Source organism: Ananas comosus, linkage group 20 (genome assembly GCF_001540865.1).
Source record: "Ananas comosus cultivar F153 linkage group 20, ASM154086v1, whole genome shotgun sequence".
Lineage (NCBI taxonomy): Eukaryota > Viridiplantae > Streptophyta > Magnoliopsida > Poales > Bromeliaceae > Ananas > Ananas comosus.
The window spans coordinates 805,492-820,619 of record NC_033640.1 but is presented as its reverse complement, the minus strand read 5'-3'; the positions used below and the strand labels follow the sequence as shown (position 1 = coordinate 820,619).

Sequence of the window (15,128 nt, the reverse complement as noted above, 5' to 3'; positions counted from 1 at the left end):
CTCGAAGATGCGCAAGCAACCGCTCTAAAAATCAGCAGCAAATATGTCTTTGGAAATCAACAGCGATAGATCTTTGACAACAGCAACATCTCTTGACAAAACACTCGATCCTTCTCAAACATAACCCTTCCTAGTTCTTTAGACAAAGTAATCGCGTCTCTTGCACACACACTTGTTCTTACTTGAGGCAGGATTCGAACCCAGGACTCATGTATGATCAAATATTCTTACTATGTCCTAAATCATGCATCCCTCCGTAAACTCAAATAATAGATCTGGATTTGATACATAATAATACGCAACCTATTTTTGCGCTTAAATCACCCAAATAGTACAAGAAAACACACTTGAATTTTCTTCGATATCAAATAGTTGCTATGTGAATAATTATAACAACACTACTAAGTATATTTCTTTAGGTGTAATACAACATCAAGGACACCACATAGAGCAAGTATATATATATATATATTACAAAAACCTAGTGCACATATTCTCTCACTCACTACATGCATATCTATAGTTGTACATATAGCTTGTCATGTATTTAATACCCACATACATATATATATAGAGAAACTTATGTGCCGCGCTATAATCGCTCTCGAGAGCTCGAGAAACGAATTTTGATTAGTTAGGGATAAGCTTGAAAGGCGGCTTTGAAAGAGATGGAGTTGGATTGTATCTTCCATAATCATTTGTCTTCACCATAAGCATTCTTGGGTGAACTTCAATTTTTGCTTCATCATCCAAAACCTCCTCCATTGAATCCTACAAACCATGAAATTTTTGTAATATATTATGTAACATTAATCCAATATACACATTTAATCATTCATTTATCTAAAGCAACATGGAAAAGAGATCACTTAATTATTGGTACCTTTGTTGCGACCTTGTCTCCAACAAATTCATTCATTAACTTCCTTTGAGCACCTGCGACAAACGATTTTTAATCGATGGTGCAAAAATTAGAGCATTTGATACAATTAATAGCAAAATCCAAACCTGAGAGTGAGAGTGAAACAAAAGAGACTAAGATGAAGAAGAGAAAAAGAGTTGCACTCTTTCCTTTCATGAGACCCATTTTGGATAAGTTTTTCCTCTAATGCTTCTACTATTTGGAGGATCACTAGGAGTGAAAACACATTCAAAAAAAAATTGTGGGCTTAAGCTACTTATATATGTGTTAGGAAAAGCTAAAGCATGCTTAGAGGAGAAGCACTTTTTCCATGGCATCTGAGTGTGTAGTCAATAGTGTTAATTAGTGGAGTTCACTAACACCTGGCCCCCCTACTAGTGCATAACTATTGTGTTCTTTTTCCCCTAAACAAGTGAGTCCCTTTCTCTTTTTGATGATCCATAGGAAGAACACTTAAGGCCTATCGTAACCATACGGCACGTCGACAATCCACAATCTCAAAGGTTAGTATTATCAATGAGGGTGTGTTGATGGACAAAGTTTGAGTAGATGATCTGAATCATGTCGAGATTTTTTTTTGAACTTAAGATCTCCTGCTCTTATACTAAGTTAGATGTTTAGAGATCGATTGGTGTTAACAAATACAAAACACATCATCTTTTAGAAGTGTAGGGTAGGTGCGAGGCGACAATTGGCGTGATTGTAGTGCTCCCTTTTCCTCGGGCTTATCTGTATCTTCATTTGAAATAAGTACTCATTGAAGCAAATTGAAAAACATCGATCTCTATGAATTTCACTTGATTATCACACATAAATAAGTTCATACTCTTCATATTATATCCATTGTAGATGAAAAACAATAACTAGGACAAGTTATTTTTTTTCTTTCACAAAATATCCTAATATTATAAAGGTAAACAAAATCGCTTTACGCAAATAACGGAGAAACATTTTTAAAAACGAAAAAAAGAGAGATAATAATAGATAAGTAACTAGGAAAAAAAAAAGGCTCAAAGGAGATGACTTATGCTATACATTATCCTTAAACTACATGGACATGAAACAAAGCACTTAATTAAGAACAATTAATAGTGGAGAATAAAGCACAATCCATCTCCATGCTTTAATTCTATTATTATATCACCCTCTTGATCACTTTAGGAGGAAGTGGATGGGGAGATAGGTTTGTTTATCAAGTACAAAAAAGTGCCACTTCCTTATTTTTTTAATCTATAAAAGACTTATTAGGGTTCAACTTCACAAAGGTATAAGAACTTCTCTTATACATCCTACTTGGTTATTAATGTTTAGATTATTTTTCGATATTTTTCTCCTAATATATAGACCTGTTCAGTAACATCTATAAAATTTGTCTGTTGTTTTGTTTTCTCTTTTGTTACTCTTTACGGTGGCACACGTTAGTAATCTTTATAATGCATGCATGTGAGTAGGAATGATAAGACAACGATTCAACATCATTTTAAGTAAGATCGATCTTTTGGATTTCGTTAGATGGACATAAGTAAATTTAGATCTAAATGAATGGTATAGTTAATAGAGTTTAGTAAGATCGAGCGAAGTGAAGATCCTTAAAAGATCCCACCGTTGCGTAATAAGAGTAGTCGCTTGCTACGAGCATTCATAGTATATATACATATATATATATATATAGAGAGTCTGGCTACTATACTATCAATAGTACCAAGCGTTTAGTACTATCGAGTTTTTTGCTATTAGATCTACTCATTTTTCTATTTTCATCTGTTAGACCATACTTCAACCAATCATACACTCAACTATAGAGGACCACTATCATCCTAATCGAGAACCACTATATATTATCCTAACTGCACATCCCTTTATCTAATAGCCGAAAATTAACGATCAAAATCGAACGACATCCTAAAAATGAATGATCGAATCCTTCAATTTAAAATAAGAGTTATGAAGGATCTTATACTCATAAAAGTATAGTAGTCCTACTCTATATATGCATATGAGTGTATCGGTTATCAATAACTGCTTTAAAATTCGCGCACTGCATGCAACGAATGGCTGCCTCTAGGGTCTCTCGGCCCAACACGAATTTATACGGGTCGGGTTGGGTTGGGCCGGATCAAACCCACATTACGTTTCTTTCTCTCCGCTAGTTAGTAAAGTAGAGAAAGGGTTTGTTTCCTCTCTCTCTCTCTCTCTCTCTCTCTTCCCGCCCTCTTTCTCTCTCATGGCCGCGAGCGGCGGCGGCGGCGGCGGCGTCGCCGCGCGGAGGCGCTTCTGCGGCGCGGCGAAGCAGATAACGAAGTCCAACTTAGCGGCGGCGCTCGGCGAGATCGAATCCCGCGTCCGCGGCTGCGACTTCGTCGCCGTCGCCTCCCGGAGGACCGGCGACTCCTCCTCCTCCTCCTCCGGCGCCGGCGATCGGCGGCGGTGGCGCCGCGTCCTCGGCGCCGACACAGCGGAGACGGCGTACCTGAAGGCGAAGCGCGCCGCCGAGTCCTTCGAGCTGCTCCAGCTCGCCGTGTGCCCCTTCCGCCTCCGCGGCTCCAAAGTCCTCGCCTTTCCGTACGAAGAAAACCCTAATCCCAATATCTCTCTCTCTCTCTCTCTCTCTCTCTCTCTCTCTTGCTCCTTTTGCAGCTTAATATGCTTACGGCTAGTTCTGATACCATGCTGTTCAAAAGATCACTCTAATAGCAAATAATTCATGAGTAATCTTAACAATGTATCGATTTTATCTGAATTATAGCACATGATATGGATATTGACACTTTTGATTGTTTGAATGTTTTTCTTTTCAAATTTATAGAATATTCATTAGGATACAAAATTTTTGTAGAAGAAGTTACAAGTAGAGTTAAACTCTAGCAAAAAAGTACCCAAATCAAAATATGCATATTTCAGTTTGGTTCTACAATTTTGTGCACTGCACGAGCTCACCTACCAGTTTCAGAATAAATTCGGAGGAAAATTACGGCACGTAGATCTCCTCCTACAAAAGCGCGCCGTTATTTTTGATTAATTTTTTGTCGGTAATCGAATTCCCTTTCGTGCAATCGTCGATGACACGGTGGTTGTTTGGTTTTAAATTTATACAGGTACAACTTTCATTTGTTTCCGAGGGATGAGTTGAACATGGGCATGCCTTCGTATAGCTTCTCGTGCCAAACTTCGTTTCTGACGTCTATGGCTCGAGAAGGTTTCGATTTCAACCTCTGCGTTTATGACGGTGAGCACGATTTGAGTAACGGACAATAATTTATTCTAGGTATCTTATAAACAATGTGCGATAATCGCCATCTTTTCGTTAACAGGTCTATCGTACTTGTCGAGAGTTCAAGAATCCATGTCTCGAGAGAGAATTCCTATTCCCCACGTTGGTCGGTTATCATCGTCGTCTTCACCACCATCTACGCGTTCATCGGTCGCCGATTCAATCTTTATGGGAAGAGTAAAGTCGAGAGTTGAGCACTGGCGAAAAGCCGCTAAAGAACCAAGCAACGCAGCTGAAGGTAGTTTTTATCAGAAAAAGAAAATAATAATAATAATAATAATAACCGGCTCGTTAAAAGTTTTAGTATATATGCAGGGTCTCTAGTCAAGTCGCTGAGGAAACTCATTTTAGGTGGTGATGAATATGGTTCGAGGCCGTGCTTGATCATCGATGTTTGCAGTGATCACCAAGTTCAACTGGCTTTAGAGGTGCTTCTTCTAACTTTTTGGCTTATTAGGTTTCTACACACTTGTCCCCGCAAAATCATGTATTTACATCCATTCTCCTGTAAATTTGGTTTTATTTTAGAAACAGTTTTTTCCGGAGGCGCATTTTGTGACGAGTATAATGTGGTTAACAAGGGTATGTATGTGACAAATTAAGTTTTCGAAGGGTACTGGGGAGTTACATGTAAACATCTCAAAGAGGAACTTGCTAATACTGCATGAAAATTGACCAAGCAGTTTTGGCGATAAATTGTTTCATGTCGGAGTTAAATTATTCAGTCACGCTATTGTGCTTGCGGCATCTGTAACATCTCATTCGAGATTTTATAACTGGATGCAGGCGGTAAGTCATATCTCCGACGAACTTGTACCGATAGTCGTGCCCGAGAAAGGTGGGGAGCCCACGGCCGTGCGTGTGGTTCTTACGAGTTCCGAAGATGATAAGAATCTTCTCATGGTTCGGTCTCTTGAGTACTGAACCTATTGTGCTAACTTTTTTTTAATCAAATTACTCAACAAAATTAATATTTTTTCCAATTTCAGGCTGAGATTCAGAAGATGGAAGATGAGCAAAACCTGAAGGTTCGAGGATTCCGAGAAGTTATCGATCTGATCTCTTCATCCCAGAAACCAATAATTTCCTATAATTGTATGCATGGTAAATTTTTTTTCTTTTCTATTGTAGTATTCTAAACACCGTAAATGATTTAACCTTTCTTATTAAACTGATGAGATTGCCATTTGCAGATTTTACATTCATACACTCGAAATTTCTCGGACCTCTACCACCGACCGAGCACGAGTTTATGTGCTCCTTGAGGATGGCGTTCAATAATGTAATCGATGTCGGCCATTTGTTGAAGGAAATCGGTCCTCTCAGAAGAGCGAAGAACATACCGTCCGCTCTCAGTTACTTAAAAAGGCGGTTCTTCGTGCCCGTAGATTTGGAAATCCCTTTTGGAGGTATTAATCCCTTCTCCACTTACGGCTTTTCCTCCTCGTTTTCCCCCGAAAAATCAGTTAGATGATTTACCAAATTACTATTAAAAAGTTTTTTTTCCCCTCTCTTTTCAGATGAGAACGGTGAAAAGAGCGACGGGCACGATGTTCTTCGATTAGTACGGCTATTTGCTAAATTGAATCATTTGCTAAAAATAACCCCTGATTGTCAAACTCAGCCAGGAGATCAGAGCACACAAATTGAAGATTATTCCAACGTCTTCTATCCAACTTATACTAGTGTCCAAGAACACGAAGATGAGGAGAATATTGGTGTCGGCGTGAACACTAATGTCAGAAAAGTGAGCACCGAGAATTTGGTTTTCTTGTGGGGGTTCGGCGAAACTTCCGCGAATGACCTAAAACATCGCCTTAAAGGCTACCACGTGCTTTTCTCGGAAGAATTTGAGCTGCGATTGGCGGACAACACCTGTGCTGTTGTGGTTTTCTTCAGGCCAGGTGCTGCTGAGGAGCTACTCAGAGAAATAGGATCAGGAAGTGCTTCTGCGGAAAACATGGCTTCGGAAGGGCTTAAAGCAGCTGGATTTGAGGCTTATAAGAAGGTTTGCATATTAGGGCTGTGGGATGCGGACTTGGCGGATTCTTTGGAGAGTGTTCTCGCCGAGCCAACTAGTGATCATGCTGCTGTGCCTGCTGAGGTACTGTGGAGCGGCGAGTTGATGTTAGATATCAATGATCTTTTAGAGAGCTGATTCTTTCGTTGTTTGGCGAGGTAAATTATCTGGTTTCGATGGTCTCGAAACGACGACTTATCAGCTGCCAACGATGTACATCGGCACGCGATTAGTGAAGAAGTGATAACTTATCAGCTCCTAGCGAGAGCGCACGCCGCTGAAGAAGGTACATGGTTAATATGCTTGACATCTTCTTTTACGCAGAGGTATTTATATGCAAAATTATCTATTAAAAGATAGATATCCCCGTAAAATCTTGATTTTTCGGATATACGTCGCAAAAGCTTAATTTCTAGCATATGTATGTACCCTTACACCTGCATGTATGTACCTCTTTACACAAGTTCTAATGCAAAACTAACTTAAAACTAAAACCATGAATTAAATGACTACTTGAACTTAAAAGAGCAGGGGCATTCTTATAGTAAACTGCTTTTAGAGGGCCGGATGATTCTTTAAAATGCTGTCATTCTAATCTCTCGCTTCCGATCTTTTCTGATGCATTCAATAACAAAATTCTTTCGTTTCTATTGATTTACAGGGTATGAAAAATGAATTGATTCTTGTGACCTAGGGCAAAAAATCTGTAAATTTTTATAAAATTTTAAAGAACAGTTGTAAAATGAAAACTATAATTTTTGCCCCAGTGTTCCCAACCTCAATTTTTTTTCTATACTAACCTGAGAAATATAATCATTTCGGGTTTGGATTTTCAGGTACAGATTCGGGTTCGAGTTTCGGGTTTGGAGTCCGTTCGGATTTTTGAAAATCTATCCTTGTTTGTGGGGTGAGCTCAACCTAACTCAGAATCCGCTATTTTTTATGATAATTTGGTTAATCCTGGCGTGGCGATGAGTTGTATATCTTAATTAATTTTTATTCAGGTGCTAATATATTTTTAAAAAATTTTCAAGTATATAAATGTATATGTTAAAAAATTTATAACAAAATTTATTTTTTTAAAAAAGTAAAATTCATCATATCCTAATTTAAATTTACATGATTGTTGCGGACAATAATCATATAGTTCTACTTTTTTTTCTTAATATATATTGAATATTTTGGTATGCTTTTCGAGTTCAGATGAATCCAAATTTTAAGTACATGTTTTAAAATAAATGCACTAAAATTTCAATTCACATTTAATTCAAGTATTAAAACTTAATTTTCATCCACTTTAATTAGATCTTTTAATTGTTAATTCAAATTTAATATCCAAGATGAAATTTAGTTCATGATTTATAAACTCAAATTTTAACTTTAATTTAAGAATTCATAAATTTAAATTTAAATTATATATGATTAAAATTTAAATATATATTTGAAATTAAATTCAATTTTGATTGCTTTTTGTAATCAATAAAAAGTTAATACAACAACTAAATATAAGTGGCCGCTATTGAGATAATCTGAAAATATTCACTTAGAAAAGATATGGATAGATATATAGAAATATTTAATTTAAAAAAAAGCTATCCGTTAGGGGGGAAAAAAAAGCAGGAATTTAAATTTGCTTTTGTTTTGTTATTTGTTTTGCGTAATAATAATAAAAAAAAAAAGAAACCAAAATTCTTTTTCGGCCAAAAAATAAAACTCTGTCAACAAACCTATATTCAAAATACGTGTTTTTATACATAGTATATAGATTTACAATGAACTAAACAAAAAAAGTGAGCATCTCCGGCTAATAACAATTGCATCGCTCTCCGCTTTCGCTGAAACAAGCGCGCCCTAAATTCACAATGAAATCTTGTATACAAGAGTACAATCCACACTAAAAAAGAGAGTAACAAACACATAACAACCAAGCAATGAAAGATATGACACTAGTATTTATATTTTTCCCCTTCTTTTTGGTCAAAGTATACAACCCAGTGATGTATTTGATGTTACAAGCAACAAAATGAACTTCCTCGGCAACAAACTACTACTATGCACACAGTGACCGCAAGTCATCCAACAGAGTCGAAACTTTACACACGAAATGGTAAGAACACAATCACATTCGCGGAAGCATAGGAGACAAAAGGGAATCCCCTACCACGCGATTCGCGAAAAGGTAGTTCAAAGCTCACTTCCATGGAGCTTTACTCGCTCCTTCGCGAGGACGAGTGAGACGCAGATGGTTTCTCGGTAGGGTTTCCGTTAACATCATTAGAAAGCGTCCCGTTAGCATTTAACAGCACGATTTCGTTGTTGTTTACGGGATTAGAGGAATCTGTAGTAGTAGTGGTAGTAGTAGTATCAGTGTTGAGGTAGAGGCATACGGCGGTACAGTCATCGGTCATGTTGTTTGGTAATTTGAGACTCCAGGCTCGATTTGCCGCCTCGACAACGTGACGAGCCGCAGAGGCCCGATCGGGTGCTGACGCGACAATCTTGACCACTTCTCTGTTGGATAATACTTCCCACACCTGCGATTATCAAAACCCATGGAATGTTTAACAGTGGAAAAACTGCAGAATCCGCCATTTACTTATATTCCATGTAGAATCCACATATACTCGTCGAAAGTGCAGTAAATCTAACACAAGCATCCTTAGATTAAGCTAGAGGAAATCATTTATATCATGCAGGTTTTGTTTCATTTGCACAAATTCTAAAAAGGCGCTATTTTAGCGAGTATTGGGTAGCCTATATGAAAGTCAGGTTTATTTCAGAGAGATAAATAAGCAAATAGATAATTTTGCAGGGGCAACATATATTGGATATGTGTATCTTGGAACAAAGAAGATGCGTCGAAAGAATGCTTCGGCCTCCTAATATGGGCAGATAATATTAGTATTCAGGAAGAGGGTGAAAAAGTATGGCACAGATGAAAACAAATCTTTCTGGCTCACCCCATCGGTGGCGAGCACGATGAACTCGTCCCGTTCTGTGATGCGCCGATAGTAGATCTCAGGAACGGAGATTAAGCCACAATCCTTGAGGCAAAAATCCCCAAAAGCACGTGCCATGGCCAAGCCTGGGCTGGCATGGTTCGGACGCCAAAGGCGAGCCACATGCGGCTCACCTTTAAAAGGAAACACTCTCCCCTTACATCTCTTGATTCTTTCTAGTTCCGCTGTTACAAAGGAAAACAAAACAAAACAAAAAAGATCAATGGAATCAGATTATTCAGCACCATGCCTGTCAAATTTAACTATTCTCACGCAAAAAGATAAGTACATTGGAAGCTTCCTTCTCCTCCATTACGAGCTCATCATTCACATAACTAAGCCTCACGAGATGATAAGCTAAAACTACGGAAAACGACAATGTAAAAGAGTGTAGAGAAACATAAGAGGAAAACTTACTTGGAAGATCCGGTTTGAGGTCCACCGTCAACTGAACAGCAGTTAAGCGATTGCGTTGGTCCCTGGTGCCTAAGACGGCTCTCGAGTCACCCAAGTTCCCAATCAGAAGATCTTCACCCTACAAGGCATCCGAGCTAGAGTCGACAAAAAAAAAAACTCCAGAAAGCTTACTGAAGCTGGTTTTCAGGCGTTTTGAATTGAACAGTCACTTCAAAGCAACTCTTTGGTTGTAAAAGAAAGGATACAATGTATGGATGGTTCCGTATTTTCTCGGTACTGTGACTCGATCCCTGAATATTCACTCAAGAACTTTTAGCTCCTGGACTTTCAATATATTTCAATTCCATCCTCGAGCATATAAAAAAAAAAAAAAAAAACCTAATTTTCTAGTTAAAGGACTGTTTACTGCTTCTGTACAAGGTTATGAAAAGTCGGAGGACGAGGTCGCAATATTGGCACAATACATGGACTATCTATATATTTTACAGTACAAGAAACTATAAGATGGTTAGACTACATTGTTACCTGCTTGATTAGGGTTACTGCAGTTGTGCCGCTGACAAAACTGTTGATATTTCGACGAAGGCTCAACTCTTTATCCATGATTCTAAAAGATGTAAGGATCGACTTTGCTAGCGTCTCTAAGGCCTCTTCGCCCGCCACTCTGGCTTCAGATTCACCGGAACCCCTCGACGCTTCATCTTGGCAAACAGACGAAGTTCCTTTCGACGAGGCACTTCTGCTTCGCTCCATTTTTATGTTGGCACTCAGCATTAGAGGGAGAATGTCTCTTACTTTTCCTGCAACCAGATGGCCAAACGGCCCGTGGCCATCGAAAACACCACAGAAAGCCGTATCTTCTCGTGAACCGAATCTCTGCAGACCGAAGATGAGCATCATCAAGATTGAAAACGGAAGAACAAAATGATAAGAAGCAAAATATTCATGCATATAGGAAGCATTGTAAAAGGAAATAGTAAGCTTCGTCACGGAGATCAGGGGGCGCGAAAGGAGAGTACGTAGAGACTGGAGACAATAATTGGAATTATCAGGCCAACAGTTTGAGGAGATGAAGGTATCTTAATAAATAATGAGTGTAAATAAGGAGTACTATATTATGTTGAATGAGCAATTATGTGAGACCCCAAATAGTCCTATATATGAGATATAATAGGGCTAAACTCTTAACCCGGCTTAAGCATTTTGGGTGGTGGCAAGATCCAAGAGGTTAAGAGAGTTAAGGGTACTAGGACGGGAGTAGTGCTAGGATGGGTGACCCCCTGGGAAGTTGGAGCGTCACAGATGGTATCAGAGCTAATTACCAGCCGGAAGAGTGAGATGAGTCTCGGCTGAGCCAGGGTCTGAATGACGAGCTAGCGAGACGAGTCTCACATCGCCTGGTACTTGTGAGTCTGAGCCTGACGAGAACGTCAGGGCTTAAAGGAGGGGAGATTGTGAGACCCCAGATAGTCCTATATATGAGATATAATAGGGCTAAACTCTTAACCCGGCTTAAGCATTTTGGGTGGTGGCAATGTCCAAGAGATTAAAAAAGTTAAGCGTGCTAGGATGGAAGTAGTCCTAGGATGGGTGACCCCCTGGGAAGTTGGGGCGTCACAAATTAAGAGAAAAGGGCACATATGCAAAGAAAGACTGTATACAAAACTGCACCTCGAAACGCAGATGACTCATACAATAGCTAGGGCGAAAAAGAGAATGAAATCCAGGAGTCAAGATTTTAAGTGCACCAAAAGAACCCATCATATTAATTGCATGAGATTGAACCAAAAAAAAAAAAAAAAAACTTTAAATACCACTCTTGTAGTTTCGCACTTTCTCACTTTAGTATCCTGTGGTTTAAAGTGTATCAATTTAGTACCCTGTGATTTTATTTTTCTCTTTTTATTATTCATTTCACTAAATTTTTTTCGTTAAATAGATGACAAAATGAAAACTAAAAGGTACTAAAATGTACATTTGATAACCTAGATGGGATATCTGAAGTTTTTTGTATATAATTTAACGAAATATTAACAGAAGAGCTTATGAAAAGAGAAAAATGAAACCACAGGATACTAACTTGATATACTTTAAACCACAGGGTGTGCAAAACTACATAAATGGTATTTGAAGTTTATCCAAAAAAAAAAAAAGGAATACAGCAAAGTTTAAGGTGGGATTGCGCTTAGGAATTATGTTAAGGTGGACTCTTATCTTGTTCTCACACAAACAAATCCTTGTGGTCTAAACACACATCTAACAATCCAAAAACCCCAAAAATATAATGAACAGCAAAAAGACATTAGAAAAATTCATAAGAAGGACAATTCATTCAACTACCACAAATTCTCTTTATCTACTGTTAATCTAAATAAGTGTTTACAAAAAGAACTCATCAAATTAACTACGGGAGACGGAGAAATGTTAAGCTACTCTTAGACCCGTTTAGATGCATGAACATCGTATTCAGCACATTTTTTTCGATTTACTTAAGAAACATGCAGTTTTCGGTAAATAATGAGTGTCATCGAATGTTTAAAATGAAAAAGTGAATGCCATATTCGGCTCTCAGATAAATTTTTCTGAATGAGATAAATTACCACGTATGTGAAAGATGCTATCCTACTCAAATCATGAGCGCTAAGATTTTTTACGGAGCAAAACTCAAAACTTGAACCTTCCAATCATAGCAAAAAATCTTCGAACCTAATAAGTTATTATTAGATGTCCTATCTCGACAACTAAAACAGGGCCTAAGTTATGATTAGATGTCCTATCACGACAACTAAAACAGGGCCTAAGTTATCATTAGATGTCCTATCACGACATCTAAACAGGGCCTTATCTTGTTCTCACCCAAAACACATCCCTGTGGTCCAAACACACATCCAATTATCCAAAAGTGGACAAAAGCCACAAACTCTAATGAACAGTTCAAATATACTACAAAATTCATACCTCATACCAACAATTACTTCAATCCAAATACCACAGATTCTTTTTCTCTGCAGTTAAATCTAGAGAAATGATCATGCTATTCCAAATCAAACCGTTAAGATGCGAGAAAAAAGATTGAAACGAGGAAGAAATGGGAGGAATCGAACCTCCCAGAAGATCATGGCGTCCTGGTTGATCCCCTTCCTACCCTGCTGCGTGAAGAGCGACGCGGCGCGGCTCTCCCCGTTCCCCACCAACCTCCCCGGAACCCTACTCAGCAGCTCCTCCTCCACCCGCGCCCCGACCCCCATCGTCGCCCCCTTCCTCTTCCCCGCCGCCCACTTCCTCTGCCTCCTCCACGCCGGAACCCTAGCCCAGACGCCGCGCTCCTCGCCGGGGAGGCACGATCCTATCCCCAGCGTCACCATCATCCCCATCAAGCACTCCACGCACCCGACCGAATCCCCCGATCCTCCTCCTCCTCCTCCTCCTCTCCATCGGCGGCGGCGCCGCCCTGCGGCGGCTCCCGCGCGCGCGCCACGGCTGCGGAAGCGCTTCTCCGGGACGCGATCGCGCGATCGAGGACGAGGAGCCCGATCTCTCCTCTCTCTCTCTCTCTCTCTTCTCTCTCTCTCTCTCTCTCTCTCAGCTACTCGAACGCGATCGATCCCCAAACGCGGATTGGGGGGGGGGGGGGGGGGGGAGGGAGGTAAACATGTAATTATGGCGAAGTCTGAGGGCTTTTTCTATAATTCGAAGATGCGTAGTGGATTGGTTTTTTTATTATATTACTGAATCCGAATCTTAAAGCGAAGAGGCGAGGGAGACGACGCGCGGATGTTTTTTTTTAATATATATATATATATATATATTATATATATATATATTATATATATAGTTGAGCTATAATACTTTTACAAGTATCACCATCATGGTGCTATTAGGTTTTAAGCCATTGCTTTTGATGGGTTATTTGGCATACACGTCCTACAAACATAGTGAATTGCAGAAATATTCCTCAAAACGGAAACTCCATAAGTTATTCCTGCAAAAGTCTAAAGTTATGCAGATATGTCCCTGCCGTTAAGGACTGTTAGAAAATTTTCGTTAACCACGGTTAAAGTACTTAATCATAATTAATTATAACGTAAATTTACGATTCTACCCTTCTTCTTCTTCCCCCTCTTCTTCTTCCCTTTTCTTCGTCGCCGGCGAGGGCGGCGGCGGCAGCGACGACGGCGGCGACGGCGAACCCTCTCTCTTTCTTTTCCTCCTTCTTCCTCTCCCTCTTCCCTTTTCTCCCTTCTTCTTCCTCTTTCTTTTCCTCTTCCCTCTTCTTCATCGCCGGCGAGGAAGAAGATCCGACGGCGGCAGCGAATCCTCTCCCTCTCCCTCTTCTTCTTCATCTTCCTCTTTCTTTTCCTCTTCCTCTTCCTCTTCCTCTTCCCTCTTCTTCATCGCCGGCGAGGGAGGAGATGCAGCGGCGGCGCGCGGCGACGAACCCTTTCCCTCTTCATGTTTCTCTTCCCTCTTCCTCTCCCTCTTCCTCTACTTCTTCCTCTTCCCTTTTTTTCTTCCTCTCATTCTTTCTCTTCCCTCTTCTTCATCGCCGGCGAGCTCGACCCGCGCCGTCGCCGGCATCCGCTCCGGCGGCCCGAAGAGGAAGAGGAAGAGAAAGAGAATGGGAAGATGCTTTTGGAGGGATATATTTGTGAGGGCAAAATTGTCATTTCACATAAAAACTGTTAAAAAATAAACAGTTCTCTAACAGATATTAATCAGAGGGACATATCTGCATAAATTAGGACTTTTGCAGGAACAACTTATGGAGTTTCCGTTTTGCAGGAATATTTTCGCAATTCACTATGTTTGCAGGGACGTGTATGCACTCAACCCTTTTGATTATTAATAGCTCTTGGATTAAACACTATTCCACCTATCACCACCTACCACCATCATCTCAACCTCACATCTCTCCATCCAAGGGCTAAAAACATACAAGTATCACCCTCATGATACTTTTACAAGTATTCTAGCCCTACTATATATATATATATATATATATATATATATATATATATATATATATAGAAGAATATATATATATATATATAGAGGAGATTGGAGCCAATCAAACGGGAATTCATTTTATTTTTATAAGTTCTCTCTATTTATTAGTAAAAGTGTATGAAAACCCCCTCAACTATAGGATATCTCGAAGTGGCCCCTCAACCTTTTTTTTTTTTTGTTTTACTCCTCAACTTTTACAAAGCAATTATTATTATATTAACTCCGACCATTTGGCAAAGAACTTAGTTGATATCCAAAGTCCCAAGTACGAATCCCAGTTGGTTCACATTTTCAGCTAAATTTATTTCTAAATAAAATAAAATAAACATATAACATGCTACCTATCTCTAAAAAAAAAAAAAAATTATTATATTAACTAATTTTTTTCCGCTACACATTCAAACTAAAATAGCAAAATGTAATACTAAATCCAAGCAATCGACATAAAGAATTCAACCCAAACACAATATAATCAACAAAGAGAATGATAGC

The 15,128-nt window shown here is 39.2% G+C and overlaps 3 protein-coding genes across 6 annotated transcripts; 1 reads left to right on the top strand and 2 right to left on the bottom strand.

Moving 5' to 3' along the window:
- Window positions 385-1,139, bottom strand: LOC109725954. The gene is made up of 3 exons (XM_020255363.1): window positions 1,009-1,139; window positions 884-936; window positions 385-771 (listed from the first exon to the last, which is right to left on the bottom strand). Exons 1-3 carry the CDS (start codon window positions 1,085-1,087, stop codon window positions 631-633), a joined length of 273 nt encoding a protein of 90 aa, XP_020110952.1. The 5' UTR covers window positions 1,088-1,139; the 3' UTR covers window positions 385-630.
- On the top strand, window positions 3,134-12,779 carry LOC109725518 (poly(A)-specific ribonuclease PARN-like). Of its 4 annotated transcripts, XM_020254730.1 has the most exons (10): window positions 3,134-3,484; window positions 4,018-4,148; window positions 4,234-4,431; window positions 4,509-4,621; window positions 4,980-5,096; window positions 5,183-5,297; window positions 5,387-5,602; window positions 5,714-6,499; window positions 7,050-7,120; window positions 12,641-12,779. In XM_020254730.1, exons 1-8 carry the CDS (start codon window positions 3,147-3,149, stop codon window positions 6,349-6,351), a joined length of 1,866 nt encoding a protein of 621 aa, XP_020110319.1. In that variant the 5' UTR covers window positions 3,134-3,146; the 3' UTR covers window positions 6,352-6,499; window positions 7,050-7,120; window positions 12,641-12,779. The 4 variants fall into 4 exon arrangements, with proteins under 4 accessions (XP_020110319.1, XP_020110320.1, XP_020110321.1 ...); XM_020254731.1 differs by lacking the exon at window positions 7,050-7,120 and having other exon boundaries at window positions 12,641-12,769; XM_020254732.1 differs by lacking the exon at window positions 12,641-12,779 and having other exon boundaries at window positions 5,183-5,288; window positions 7,050-7,239.
- On the bottom strand, window positions 8,121-13,186 carry LOC109725519 (probable protein phosphatase 2C 33). The gene is made up of 5 exons (XM_020254733.1): window positions 12,734-13,186; window positions 10,155-10,505; window positions 9,630-9,747; window positions 9,174-9,397; window positions 8,121-8,747 (listed from the first exon to the last, which is right to left on the bottom strand). The coding sequence occupies exons 1-5, from the start codon at window positions 13,001-13,003 to the stop codon at window positions 8,421-8,423; spliced, it is 1,290 nt and encodes a 429-aa protein (XP_020110322.1). The 5' UTR covers window positions 13,004-13,186; the 3' UTR covers window positions 8,121-8,420.

Bases quoted from the DNA above. Each gene is read 5' to 3' on its own strand.
- LOC109725519 (XM_020254733.1), bottom strand. From the start codon at position 13,003: ATGGGGATGATGGTGACGCTGGGGATAGGATCGTGCCTCCCCGGCGAG. The intron at 10,506-12,733 runs GTTCGATTCCTC...TTCGGTCTGCAG, and splicing joins ACGCCATGATCTTCTGGGAG to AGATTCGGTTCACGAGAAGA. The intron at 9,398-9,629 runs GTAAGTTTTCCT...CCTTTGTAACAG, and splicing joins CCTCAAACCGGATCTTCCAA to CGGAACTAGAAAGAATCAAG.
- LOC109725954 (XM_020255363.1), bottom strand. From the start codon at position 1,087: ATGGGTCTCATGAAAGGAAAGAGTGCAACTCTTTTTCTCTTCTTCATC. The intron at 937-1,008 runs GTTTGGATTTTG...CGTTTGTCGCAG, and splicing joins TGTTTCACTCTCACTCTCAG to GTGCTCAAAGGAAGTTAATG. The intron at 772-883 runs GTACCAATAATT...CATGGTTTGTAG, and splicing joins GAGACAAGGTCGCAACAAAG to GATTCAATGGAGGAGGTTTT.
- LOC109725518 (XM_020254730.1), top strand. From the start codon at position 3,147: ATGGCCGCGAGCGGCGGCGGCGGCGGCGGCGTCGCCGCGCGGAGGCGC. The intron at 4,149-4,233 runs GTGAGCACGATT...TTTCGTTAACAG, and splicing joins CAACCTCTGCGTTTATGACG to GTCTATCGTACTTGTCGAGA. The intron at 5,298-5,386 runs GTAAATTTTTTT...TGCCATTTGCAG, and splicing joins TTCCTATAATTGTATGCATG to ATTTTACATTCATACACTCG.